At 51.5% G+C, this 13,054-nt stretch overlaps 2 protein-coding genes across 4 annotated transcripts in view; one reads left to right on the top strand and one right to left on the bottom strand.

Annotated features, from left to right (window-relative positions):
• On the top strand, positions 1-9,789 carry KDELR3 (KDEL endoplasmic reticulum protein retention receptor 3). Of its 2 annotated transcripts, none has more exons than XM_036296545.1 (5): positions 1-250; positions 4,976-5,076; positions 7,150-7,308; positions 7,902-8,202; positions 9,036-9,789. In XM_036296545.1, exons 1-5 carry the CDS (start codon positions 160-162, stop codon positions 9,074-9,076), a joined length of 693 nt encoding a protein of 230 aa, XP_036152438.1. In that variant the 5' UTR covers positions 1-159; the 3' UTR covers positions 9,077-9,789. The 2 variants fall into 2 exon arrangements, with proteins under 2 accessions (XP_036152438.1, XP_036152439.1); XM_036296546.1 differs by having other exon boundaries at positions 4-250; positions 7,902-8,154.
• The window catches only part of DDX17 (DEAD-box helicase 17), a 19,839-nt gene continuing 16,570 nt past the window's right edge, over positions 9,786-13,054 (bottom strand). For both annotated transcript variants that reach the window (XM_036296544.1, XM_036296543.1), the window contains exon 13: positions 9,786-12,798. In XM_036296544.1, the coding sequence (XP_036152437.1) occupies positions 12,293-12,798 (506 nt within the window). In that variant the 3' untranslated portion in view covers positions 9,786-12,292. The remainder of the gene's footprint in view (positions 12,799-13,054) is intronic.

The following is a 13,054-nucleotide window of genomic DNA, read 5'->3' on the forward strand; positions in this document are numbered from 1 at the left end:
CCGGCCGGCAGAGCGCGCTGCGGAGCGGGCCGGGCCGAGCGGCTGCGGAGGCGGACGGCGCGCGGGACCGAGGGCCGCCGGGGACGTGGCAGCCGCCCTGCCCGCCAGAAAGTTTCCCGGAGTCGGCCGCGCGCGGGAGCGGGCCGGGCGCGCCGCGCCATGAACGTGTTCCGCATCCTCGGCGACCTGAGCCACCTCCTGGCCATGATCCTGCTGCTGGGGAAGATCTGGAGGTCCAAGTGCTGCGCGGGTGAGGGGCGTCCGGGCGGCGGGCCCGAGGGGCCCTGATCTGCTCAGGGTGGGGCTTCGGCTGGGGGTGGAAGAGTTTCCAGAGCTCAGCTTCCAAAGATACTGTCAAGTTGTCCCTGTCAAAGGGCGCCCTGGAGATGATGGAGGGAAGGTGGGCTCGCGCCTTCACGCCCCCCCACCCCCCATTGCCACTGCTCACTGGAAGAGGGGGGTAAGGGGCGGTGACACCCCTCTGCCTCCAGGGATTCCCTTTGCTCCGGCAGCCGGGCATTGAGGCCATTGTTCTCTCTTCCCTCCCTCAGGCCGGGGTGGGAGGGGAGGATGGGGGCAGAGGAGGTTTGAACAAGGTGGCCCCCAACTCTGTCTCCTCTTTCCTTCTCCACCCCACTCTGTCCTGCCCCCTCCACCCCCTCCAGTGCCCCCCTGTCCCCGCACCCTGCCTGGGTGTGGCATAGGCGTCTGTGATGTGGCAGGAGGGCCCAAGCCCAGCCCAGGTGGGCACGGAGCTGCCCCTGGGCAGCAGCCTGCGGAGGGCAGGAGGGCCCACTCTTTTGCCCTGTAGTCTGGCTGCCCTGCTGGGGGTTTGGAGGAGGTTCAGGGCTGGACTGGTGGTGGCCAAGCAGACCCAGTGCAGGAAGAGGCTGCCCAGGCCTCCTGCCGCCATCTTTGCCTGCTAGGGTCCTGCCGGCCTGCCCTGTGCTTGGCACTGGGGGGAGGAGATGCAGAGATGAGGGTGGACTTCCTGTGGGGGCCTGGGAGGCAGAGGGCCAGCCCTGAAGGCTTCCTGAAGGTGCAGCTCTGTGCTGGGTCCTGGTAGACGGCAGTGTTACCAGGAAGGGTGTGCTGCGTGGGGGACACGGGGTGCAAAAGTCCAGAGGTCACAGAGGGCAGGCACATCCCTGGAGGGGTGAGCAGCCCAATTGGGGGTGGTCTGGGAGGTGAGTCTGGAAGGAGGGTGGTTTATATGTGACAGGGTCTTGTTTGTCAAGCTAGGGAGTTGGTACTGGGGAGCCATGGAAGGCTTGGGAGCAAGGGAGGGCGCTCAGAAGGGGACCTGAAAGCTGTGCAGAGGGTCCAAGAGCGGAGGCAGGGAGAGCAGCGTGGAGGCCACCAGCCTGGGAGGTTGGGTGCTGATGGGAGGGTCACTGCAGAGGGCGGCATTCTGGACTGGGAGGCCATTCGGGTTTGGGGTTTCTGGAGAGATTGGCACTCACGGCTCGCACTCGGGGGAAGGGGGCCAGGAATGCTGAGAGGGGTGTTTGGGGTCAGAAGGTGTCAGTCAGTGATGGGCAGAACCAAGCTTGGACTTGTCCCTGCACTTCCGTGGAGGACTCTGGGCTGGGTGTGCAACCATGACCAGGAGGGGGCGCTGTTCTCCAGCCCATTCTGCCCGGCACTGTGCTAGGTCCCTGGCATACAGCACAGGCTGGATCCTGGGCTGAGGAAGCGGACTCTGTAGCCGTGGGAGACCATTAATAAGCAACAGTAGCGACTGAGTAAATGACCCGGTTTGTTAGGGGAGAGAGAGGACAGCCTGTGCGTGCCAGAGGGGGCTTGGCACAGGCCTGTTGAGTGTGTGAGGGCGAGGTGCCTCGATGCCAGCCCTATCAGTCCCGAGAGCAGGGCCCGGTGTGACCCCGCTGACTCAGCCCTGGAGGCAGAGGAGACTGGGGCTTGCTTCTTGCCTGCCCCTGACTCAGGGGGTGACCTTGAGACTCGGTTTTCCCATCTGTCGATTGGGAGGGAGGGCTGCGCCTGGGCGGTGGCCCCATTGTGCTGAGGTGCCCTCAGGGACTCTGGCCAGGCCCTGACGCGGCTCCCTCCCATGTCCCGGGTCTCCATGCCCCGCTTGCTTTGGTGGAAATGACGCCTTGCTCTCAAAAGAGTGTGGCAACCATGGCACTCCAGACCACCAGGGCCCCCAGCACTGCGGGCGGTGTGGTGCAGCCCAGGGCCTGGCAGTGAGGATGGCGATAAGGGAGGGCTGGGGGAGGCCGTGTGAGCCGGGTGGCCAAGCACCCCCACCAGGCTGCTTCCTGGGCCCTCCTAGTGGGGCTGAGGGCCTCCAGAAGGCTTCTGAGGGCTCAGTGAGATGGCTTAGCAACAGGCACAGCCCAGAGCTGTCAGCATCGCCTCCCCCGGCGGGCTCGTTCCCACCTTGTTGCAGTGCCAGCCCCCCAGGAGGCACTCAGGTTCCCATTGAATCAGTCCTGCTTGTAGGTGTGAAGGCCCATTTTACAGATGGGGACTGTGAGGCCAGCCTGCCATGCTGTGCTGGTAGGAAAGCTGGCACGTGGGCCCAGTGCTCTCTGGAATGTTAGGGGCTTCAGTGGTGTTCATCCTCAGTCATTAAAAATATTCCTCTCGCCCGGCTGGCGTGGCTCAGTGGTTGAGCATCAACCTACGAACCAGGAGGTCACGGTTCGATTCCCGGTCAGGGCACATGCCCAAGTTGCAGGTTCGATCCCCAGTGTGGGGCGAGCAGGAGGCAGCCAATCAATGATTCTCTCTCATCATTGATGTTTCTCTCTCTCCCTCTCCCCTCCTCTCTGAAATCTATAAAAATATATTCCTCTCGCCCTGCTGGTGTTGCTCAGTGGTTGGAGTGACAGCCCGCTCACTGAACAGTCACGGGTTCGATTCTTGGTCAAGGGCATGTACCTGGCTGGATTGCAGGTTTTATCCCCGGCTCCAGGGGCGCATGTGGGGATCAAAAGCAACCAATCGGTGTTTCTCTCTCTTTCCTTCCCCTCCACTCTCTTTAAAAAAAATCAAAGAAAAAAATATCCTCGGGTGAGGATTAACAAATATAAATATCTCCCTCTCTCTGAATTGTCCATCACCAGAGGAATAGTCAGATCAGGCACATTCAGGCGCAGGAAGGAACCAGAGCCTGAGTCAGGTAATGTCACTTCTCGGTGCCCGACTCCCCAGTTGTTCCATTACATTTAGGATAAAATCCACGAGTGTCACCGTGGCTGGAGGGAGGGAGAGAGGAGGAGAGATCAGATGTGGGACCAGGGAGGCACCCAGCAGGCCCTCCTGAGCCATCGTGAGGATTTGGTTCTTTATTTGAAGGGCTCTGGGGGCTGGCTAAGAGCCCATGGGAAGAGCAGTTGGGGGTCACTGAGGCGGGGGGCCTGGCTGAGTGAGGGGCATGGAGTGGGAGCCGTGGAGCTCAGAAGCAGGGAGGCGGGGGACCAAGGGGAAAGAGACTCCAGGCTGGCTCCTGGTTTTCTGGCTGGAGCGTGGAGGGGATGTGGTGGCATTATGAAGGGGAGACAGGAAAAGGAGGGGGCTCCCGGGGAGAGGATGAGTTCGGTCAGGCGGGAATACATAGGTCAGAACTCGGAGGAGTCCGAATCGGGAATGTCCCTGCCATGGGGGACGGGACGGGATGGGAAGGGGACAGAGAGGAGAGGTGGGGGTGGCAAGGATAAGGTGGGAGGAGGACAGGAGCAGCCAGAGCCGGTGAGAAGCCAGCGGGGCGGACAGTGGTTCAGGGTAGACGTGGCTCAGGATAGAGTGGGAGAGTGGACAGACTTGACCTTTGGATGCAGAAAGGTGGGCCCACGGACGGGTGTGGTGTGGTGGGCTCCACGCTGGTGTGGGTTTGAGAGAGCGAGGGAAAGGGGGGGGGGCAGGGCCTCTGCTCCCCTGGTTCTGGAACCGTCTCCAGGACGTACCAAAAGTGGCCCACAGAGGCCCAGGAAGCACACCCGCTTCGGTTCCTGGATCGGATCCCGGAACAGAGGAGGGTGTCCGTGCGAAACTGCTGAGACCCAAATAGAGCCTGGGGTGGAGTCGGTGCTCCCCCAGCGTGAATGGCTTCGCTTCGGTCAAGCTCTGTGGTTATGCAAGACGCAAGCACGGGAGGAAGCCGGGAAGGGTGTGTGGGAACTCTGGCACTGTCTTCGCAGCTCTTCTGGAGATCTGAGATTATTTTTAAAATAAAAAGCTAAAAGCAAAGAGGCCGAAGCAGGTGAGGAAGCAGCATAGAAAGTGGGACTCCAGTTTTGTCCCCTCGATGCATCTGTGCGTGTCCTATGTGTGCACAACACAGGAGCCGAGAAAGGCTGGGAAGGGCGCAGGCGGAGGCTTTGGGACGCAGGTGATGGCTGCCTTTTAGTTTACAGCTTTGTGTACATGCTGATCTCTGTTTTACAAAGAGTAAAAATAGTCATAACGTTTACGACGAGAGAAAAACAGGCTTTTTCACATTTTTGGATTTGGAAAAACAGATAGAATGTTCCCCTGGCCCCGTGCCTTCCCCCACCTGCTCTGGTCTCCCTGGCGAGTCAGCCTTGTCAAGTGAGTGAGTTGTTCTTCAACAGACAGAGCTTTGGGGATTGTCCGTGGGGCTCTGGGGGTGGAGCACAGAGAATCCTCGGGGCCCCCTCCCCCCCCTCCCCGGCCCGTCCCCCTCACACCACCGCCACCGTTTCCAGAGCAAGAACCAAGGCAGGCCCACGCGGGCCCTGGGGACTCAGTGTTCAGTCTCTTTGGAGGTTGGGAGACAGATTGCAACCTCATGAAAGGAACAGACTCAGGTGACCCGGCGAGAAGGGTGTCTCCCGCTCTCGGGAGAGCGCAGCGCCGGCACAGGGCGTCTGCACTAAAGGACGGGACACTCTGGAGGCCTCTCCAGCTCAGGCTCGGGCTTCTCGGGTGCACGTGGGCCGAGACGTCTGTGTTCTCACGGTCTCCTGTCCCCCTCCGACCACAGGCATCTCTGGGAAGAGCCAGATCCTTTTCGCTCTCGTCTTCACTACCAGGTACCTGGACCTGTTCACCAACTTCATCTCCATCTACAACACAGTCATGAAGGTGAGGGGTGGGGGGAGCCATGGGGGGGCCTGCGGAGGCCCCCCACACCATGAGACTACGCTGGGGAACTCAGGCTGTGGAGCCAGGCAGACCTGGTTTCAGTCCTGTCTAAGGAAGAAAGGCGCCCTGGGAGGGAATCCTACCTTGTCTGGCAGGGCTACTGTGAAGATGACATGAGGGAGCATAGGTAAAGTGCCTAAAACCCACAAGCTATTTAAGCAAAGTGAGTTCCCTTTCTCCTCCATTATCAGAGATGCCCCTTTGGGATCCCAGGCATCTTGTTCCTAGGATTGGGGGAGGAGGCTGCTGTGGGTGCGAACTTGAGTGTGAGGGCCTGAAATCACTGTCTCTTTAAATTCAACACACAAGTGGTGCCGTTTCTTCTCTGCCCAAGGGTCTGACTTGTGCCCAGCAGACCAGCCCTTAGCATGGCTCCTGAGGTCGAGGAACTGTGAAGAGGTCAGGTTCCACATTTTTGTGACATGAAGAAGCGATCGCCTACCCTAGCTGGTTTGGCTCAGTGGCCAGAACGTCGGCCTGCGGACCAAAGGATCTAAGTTTGATTCCGGCCAAGGGCACCTACCTGGGTTGCAGGCTCCTCCCTGGCCTGGGCCCTGGTTGGGGCGTGTGCAGGAGGCAACCAATCAATGTGTTTCTCTCACATCGATATTTCTCTGTTTTTCCCTCTCTTCCACTCTCCCTAAAAAAAATCAATGGAAAAATATCCTCGGATGAGGATTGAAAAAAAAGAAGTGACCACCACGCCCGTGATTCATTCGCTCATTCCAGCATTTGTTTTGTGCTGGGTCCTGAGTCAGGGGCTGGGAATTCAGAAGTCAACAGGACCCTCTTATAGGAATTCCCTCCTAGGGAAGACACTGTTGCACAGACATTTACAGAACATATGATCATGGGCAGCAGCTAGTATTTTTAGCTATGGTGACAGAGTATGTGTGCCTCATTCTGGTGAGAAAAGACTTCAATGAAATAACCTGAATTGTTTTTTTGTTTATTTTTAAACCTCACCCAAGGATATTTCTTCCATTGCTTTTTAGAGAGTGGAAGGGAGGTGGGGAGGGAGGGAGGGGGAGAGAGAGAGAGAAACATTGATGTGAGAGAGACACATAGATTGGTTGCCTCCTGCACAACCCCAACCGAAACCTGAGGTCAAACCCATGACCTTTTGGTGCCCAGGCTGACACTCTTATTATTTTTATTTTTATATATTTTTATTGATTTCAGAGAGGGAGAGGGAGAGGATCATCAACGATGAGAATCGTCAATCAGCTGCCTCCTGCACGCCCCCTAGTGGGGAATCCAGCCTGCAGTCCAGCAATGTGCCTTGATGGGGAATTGAACTGTGACCTCCTAGTTCATGGGTTGATGCTCAACCACCGAGCCATACCAGTCGGGCACTACAAATAACCCTTTAGGCCAGTGTAGTCCCAGACCAGCACCAGCAGCATCACGTAGAAACTTGCTAGAAATGTAGATCCTCAGGCCCACGCAGACCTACTGAAGCAGAAACTCGGCAGTGAAGGGGCAGTCAACTATGTGATTTTGATGCATCTCCAAGTTTGAGAACCTCTGGCCCAGAAGGTTTGAGGCCAGATCCTACAATCATTACATGCTGGAGGACAGCTGCTGCTAATTAGAAAGAGAACGTTTCCGAAGGAGCAGTGACCCATGGGCTGAGGGGCGTTAGTCCTTGTGGAAGAATGCTCACAAGTCACTGATGCGCACCTAAAAAGCTCCAGTTTTAAAAGTGCCCTGTGATGCCACTGAGGAATCCTCCCGCAAAGACCAGTCCTGGCCTTTTGCCTGGGCACCTCTGAGTCCTCACCGTAGCACCATCAGTCCCAATTAGAAGCATGAAGTTACTAACAAGGGTCATTAGCTTCAGGTTCTAGGCTACTGGACCGAAGAGAAATTGCAAACACATTTCACCTCTTCCACCTTAAGGCAGAGCACTAGCCATGAGGCTGGGTAGGTCCCAGCTCAGGGTGGCCTTGAAGCCCAGCCAAGTGGCTGGGAAATGACTTCATCGATGCCCCCGTGTCTCCCCCTTTGCAGCTGGTGTTCCTCCTCTGCGCCTATGTCACGGTGTACATGATCTATGGGAAATTTCGGAAAACGTTTGACAGCGAGAATGACACGTTCCGCCTGGAGTTCCTTCTGGTCCCAGTCATTGGCCTCTCCTTCCTTGAGAACTACAGTTTCACTCCCCTGGAGGTAAGCAAGGGGCCCCGGGACCGATTCTCAAAGGTAAACGTGCGCCCAGCGTCCTGCCCTCGGGACTCGTGCCTGGGCCTGTTTTATTGCTCAGATTGTTCAGCGGGAGCAACAAGCTGTCCGTACCGGCCCATTTGGAGACGGCCCGTTTCCCGTGGTGTTCAGGCACAGAGCCTCACAGCACCACCTCCGGCTCTGGAGACCTGTCCAGCCGGTGGTTAGTGGGCACCAGAGCACAGCCCAGGCCAAGGTTTAACTCTGTAGCCTGAGCTGTAGCCCAACAACCTGGGGCAGCAAGCACCTCGCGCGGTTCTGATGCTGGTGTTCTCAGCCTACATTGTGAGAAGCCATGGCTCAGTCCAGGGGAGTTTACACAATAAAATTCTGCGGTTAAAACACTGAGCTATGTCCATGCTGTTGTGGGGGGGAAAGCTTCTTAAAGAGGTTGAATGATACATATTAAAAATTATTCAGAATGATTTTTTACTTCACTGTATTCTCCCCAGTAAACATATTTTAGAAATTCTTTTAGAGAGATGGGCCTCTTCTTGGTCTTGACCAACCTCCTCTGGACACTTCTCCCGTTGGCTCAGGTCCTCTGGACTTTCTCCATCTACCTGGAATCGGTGGCCATCCTGCCCCAGCTCTTCATGATCAGCAAGACCGGAGAGGCCGAGACCATCACTACCCACTACCTGTTCTTTCTGGGCCTGTACCGGGCCCTCTACCTGGCTAACTGGATCAGGCGGTACCAGACTGAGGGCTTCTATGACCAAATTGCAGTGGTGTCTGGAGTGGTACAAACCATCTTCTACTGTGACTTCTTCTACTTGTATGTGACCAAAGGTAGGTGCTGGGAGAACACAGCAGTGTTGCTGGCACCTGCCATTCAGTGTGAGTAGATATGGAAATGTGAACAGAGGCAAGTCTCTGCCCCTCATGGTGCTTATTTTAATGGGAAGACATATACAAGTGTTTTCAGGAAATGGTGCTATGAAAAAAATAGTACAGAGGGGATATGCTGTATGTACAGTGCTAACCCTGTGTATGGGCAAGACTGCTATGAGGCAAGTTTGGAAAATAAGGAACAGCTTATATATACTATATAAGCCCCAAGGCAAGAATCTGCTTAGTAGAAAAAGGCTAGTGGGGTCCAGATCTATAAACCTGGGGATGTCAGAGGCCAAGTGCGTCAGTCACACAGAGACATATAGGCCAGGGTGAGGGGTTTGCAGTGCATTCTGATTACAAAGGGCTGCTGTTGGAGTCACTTAGACCAGCGGTCCCCAACCTTTCAGACCTCATGGACCACCAGTTGGCAACCACTGATTTAAACCAATCCACCAGCTGCCAAAGCAGGATAGTTTAGAGGCAACTGCAATGGTTGGGAAGAAGTCATTAGTGGAGAGAAGTGGACAGTTCTCTTGGGAGTAGAATGAGGGACTGCTGATGGACTGATGTTTGAGATGTGGACTAAAGGAATCAGGTGTTAAACTTACAGCATAAGGGAGTGGTGGTGGGAGTATCAGAAACCAAGATGGGGGTCAGTGAGATGTAGTTAACTTGCAGTGAAGTTACCCTCTTGGCTTTTTCATCTGAACAGCTGTGAACTGGGCATTAGAGATACTAAGATTATGCACAAAGTTATAAAGGAGTCTACTCATCAGTATGTTTTTTTTTTTTTCCCCTGAAAGAACTAATATTCCATCTCTCTTATTTTCTTCTAGTCCTTAAAGGAAAGAAGTTAAGTCTTCCAATGCCAATTTGAGGGCCCTCAAAGAACAAGGATATGAAGCCAACTATTTGAGATGTTCTATCAAGCAACTTAATACAGGACTCAGACCAAATGTTAAAATTAAAGCCAGAAAACTGTTCAGTGTGCATGGATTTCAGCAAAGCACTGATCATTCTATCTAGAAGACCTCATCAATAATACCTCTCTTACAGAGGTAACACTTGGGCCAATTACATAAAAATGGTGACATTTGACATTCTAATGTCAACAGGAACATCAAACCTTAGTTGGCTAACTCACACATGGGTCAAATAAACTACGGCCTCTAAGGCCCTCGTGTGAAGCAAAGATGTCCCTCTGAGTACAAAGCACCAAATTTACAAGCTCTGGCAAGACTTAGTTTCATGCTCACCTTTAAAATCAACTCAGGTCTTACTGTGGCTCATGGTAGTTCCACACTCAGCATACTTTAACCCAGTTACAATCTTAGGTCAGTACTGTTAGCATGACGACCATTTACTGATGAGGAAACATACCCAAGCCCCTTTACCCTACTAGGTCTTGTTTTTTGCTTTGTGACTCAAATTTGCATTAACACCAATCAATCCCACCTCCCTTTCACATTTTTAGGTGCTAATAACTAAGGCAATTTCCATCCCAACCCGTCTTGAAGCAAATAAAAAAATGTAAGAGGACCACCATTGGCTATAGTCACAATTTTTAAGTAATAAAAAGCTCACACTTTATTGTCAACAGTGTTTATTTATACCTACAAAAGAAAACAAGATGGTATCAAAAGGACAATTTACAAACTAAGAATAGTAACATAGCTCTTAGCATCCTGTGCCTGGACATCACACATCTACAATCTTTCAAGTCTTAACGCAACAGGAATGTGTTCGGAGACCAGCAAGGATATGAATAGAGAGCACTGATCCCAAGCAAAAGCCACCAACCTTTGAGATGACAGAACTCCACACAATGAATTGTTGAGGGATTGGGGAGAAGCAGCCCCATAGCTTAATGTTGAAATCCTTTCCCTAAGGAGTTTAACCATGACCGCATACCTAGCATCAAATGAGATCCTGTTGCCTGTGCTCTGAAGCTAAGGCTAACCCTGAATTGTGAGCGTCAGGCATAGAGGCAGAAGGTTACTCTAGATTACAGGACAACCCTGCTAGGTTCCAGCTGTGCTCAGGCCACAACAGCTTTTGGGATTTGGAACATGCTATTTTGACTATATGATTACAATATCCCTGGTGGAAAAAAGGGAGGCAAGCAACAGACAAACTATTTATTGCTTGCTTGCCCAGAGACCTTTCCTAAAAAGGGACGCTTCTCAGACCTGCAAGTGAGTATGACAGCCCCTCTGGTGGCACCTGTTTTGAAAAAAAAAAAAATCAGAATTCTCATGTAGAAATGCCTACAATCGACTGGTCAGTGCTTAAACAAAAACATTTTTTTAAGGAGGGCAAGAAGAAAACACTTTGGTTTAAAAGCACAGAGCAGTTTTGCCATGTTTCTCCTGTGCCTACTACCCTCTTTCGGCCTCAACTTCTATTAAGGGGGGAAAAGAAGTTAAGAAAAAAGAAAGGAGTAGGGGAGAGGTGTAGGGGTGGGCAAAGATCTCACATGCATATATTTCAGCTTATGCTCACAACCTACCTGTATGTTGTATATTCAACCACTTTCAGAACCTCAGAAACAAACCCTTCTCTCTCCCTTAATTTCAAAAGGAAAACAAAAACCTCAAGTATTTAGATATTTGGATCTTACAAATGAGCACGCACTCAGGCCTTAGCCAAAAATGCAGTGGCCCCTTCCCCCTTCAACTACACTGTGAATGAGCAATGCTGATGACAGTATTAATTACGTCTGACACTAGATGACAGGTTTCTGACTCTGTCTGATCTCCCTGTACTGTTATAGCGAACACGAGCGCAGAAAAGTCTTTCCAGGTCTATTACAGGTAGTCTCAGTGAAACAGTCAATGTTATCATGAAGGGGACAAACTCACCTACCTTCAGATGGAGGAAAAGGAAAAGGACTTAGGTTATAGTCCTCGGTACCTTTTCGTAAGCACTACCTACCTGTAGAAAGCTGAGTGCAAAAGGATGTCAAGGAAAATTTGCACCCACAGCTGTTACAAAGCACAGCAGACAAAAGTATGAAGAGAGTAAGAGTTCTTTCCTAATAAACCCTTAAGATTCTTTATTCACGATAGCTTGGCCAAAAGGGCTGAGTAGCTGGCAAAGAGTTGCTTTTATTCTAGCTCTATAGTTAAAAAAAAAAGAAAAAGAAAAAGTTGCCCATTGAGTATACTGTTTATAATTAAAGGTGGTTTTTACACTGCAGGTGAATGCACTTAACTGGTTAATAAATTTCCAGTGAGCATTTATGTTCATTCTGTGAACAGCAGCTGTCTGGTTGAAAAATGAATTTCACAGATGGTCCCTGTTTATATGGGGAAGAAAAATAGGCAGCTTCCACCCAGATGCTGAGATGCTCCTTTTAGCCATTGCAATAAACACTTGGGTTTTTAATTTAAAAGATACACTTAAAATACTCAGACTTGGCAATTCAATTTCTAACCTGACACTAAAATGATTATTTTTTAGTCACTGGGAAGGGGGAGGCCAGATTGGGAGACAAAACCAATTAGGAATTTTTCAAAACTGTGAATGCACTTAAAAAGCAATCAGCCAAAAAGACAATGGCAAAGCACTGTCTTAAAAACTCATCAGGCCTGAGGAAGCCTGTTCCAGCTTGGGAGACATTAAAACCGATTACGGAAAACACGCAGGGAACTCTCTCTCGGTTTTTTAACTCAGTAATAGGAACAATTTAAAGCACAGATGCCATCTTCTTCTGCAGAATTCAACCCTTTACCCTCCCCACCCACCCCCAACTCAGGACAACAAAAAGGACTCCCATAAAAAGGGCCTAATACCTTGCTTTTTCTTTTAAGATGAAAAATAGCTCAAATATCCTCAACATGCAAGAAGTTGGGGGGGGGATCTCTTCCAGTCAGCTATATATATGTATTTTTTACAAAAACTATTATTACAGACTGGATCAATTTGGCGGGCAGAAACCTGGCAGTGAATTCTAACTAATCTGCATAAAAGACAAACCACAATGGTTGGGGGGGGGGGGGGTTTAAAAAGAGAAGGGGAACAGAAAAAAAGGGAAAGACAGCGTTCCTTTAAATGTAGTAAGTCTGCACAAGTCACTACCACTTGAGTGGTTTCATTTACGTGAAGGAGGAGGGGGAGGAGGAGGAGGAGGGTACTGGTAGGCAGTCTGCCCCATGTAACCTATCATACTGGTAGCTCCAGGAGGCTGTGCAAACTGCTGTGACATCAGTGGCTGTGGCTGCTGCCCAGACCGGCCTAGCCCACTAAACTGCTGGCTAGAGCTCTGTGAACTTCTCCCAGCTGTGGTGGTGCCACTAGCCCCGTAAGTGCCAGCGCCATATTCCTGCGCTGTATAGCCACTGGTGCCATAAGCAGCTGCACCATAGGTGCCTTGAGCATAGGTGTATTGGCCTGCTTGTGCTCCAAAGGCAGAATTTGGACTTCCATAGCCACTGCCGTTAGCATAACCAGCTCTATCGGTTTCACTACGATCCCGATAGCTTGCAGAGTCTCTCCGGCCACCATCCTTTACTCCTCGAAGCCTCCGGTCACACTCATCCTGATACATCAGATTGGGGTTATTGGCTGAAGAAGCGGTCCGGTATCGAGAACGACCTCCTGATGAAGGATACAATGAATTTTTAATGCCAGACTTATGATGAAAACATAACCACATGTAAATGTTCTACTAGGTACAAAAGTATTCAACATTCTTTCTTGATATTTAACTAGCCCAGCCTCCAAATCAGTACTTTAATTTGAATCTTTAATGAGACATATTCAAAAGAATGGTAAACATAAAGAATTCAACTTTCTATCCATTTAGAAACTGTGTTTACTTGAGGATTACCGAGAAGCAAAATCTTAAAAATGT

This window comes from Myotis myotis, unplaced genomic scaffold, assembly GCF_014108235.1.
Source record: "Myotis myotis isolate mMyoMyo1 unplaced genomic scaffold, mMyoMyo1.p scaffold_m19_p_3, whole genome shotgun sequence".
In the NCBI taxonomy this organism is placed as follows: Eukaryota; Metazoa; Chordata; class Mammalia; order Chiroptera; family Vespertilionidae; genus Myotis; species Myotis myotis.

Coding starts and splice junctions, on each gene's coding strand:
- KDELR3 (XM_036296545.1), top strand. CDS start 160: ATGAACGTGTTCCGCATCCTCGGCGACCTGAGCCACCTCCTGGCCATG. Junction 251..4,975: donor GAGGTCCAAGTGCTGCGCGG/GTGAGGGGCGTC, acceptor CTCCGACCACAG/GCATCTCTGGGAAGAGCCAG. Junction 8,203..9,035: donor GCTGGCACCTGCCATTCAGT/GTGAGTAGATAT, acceptor ATTTTCTTCTAG/TCCTTAAAGGAAAGAAGTTA.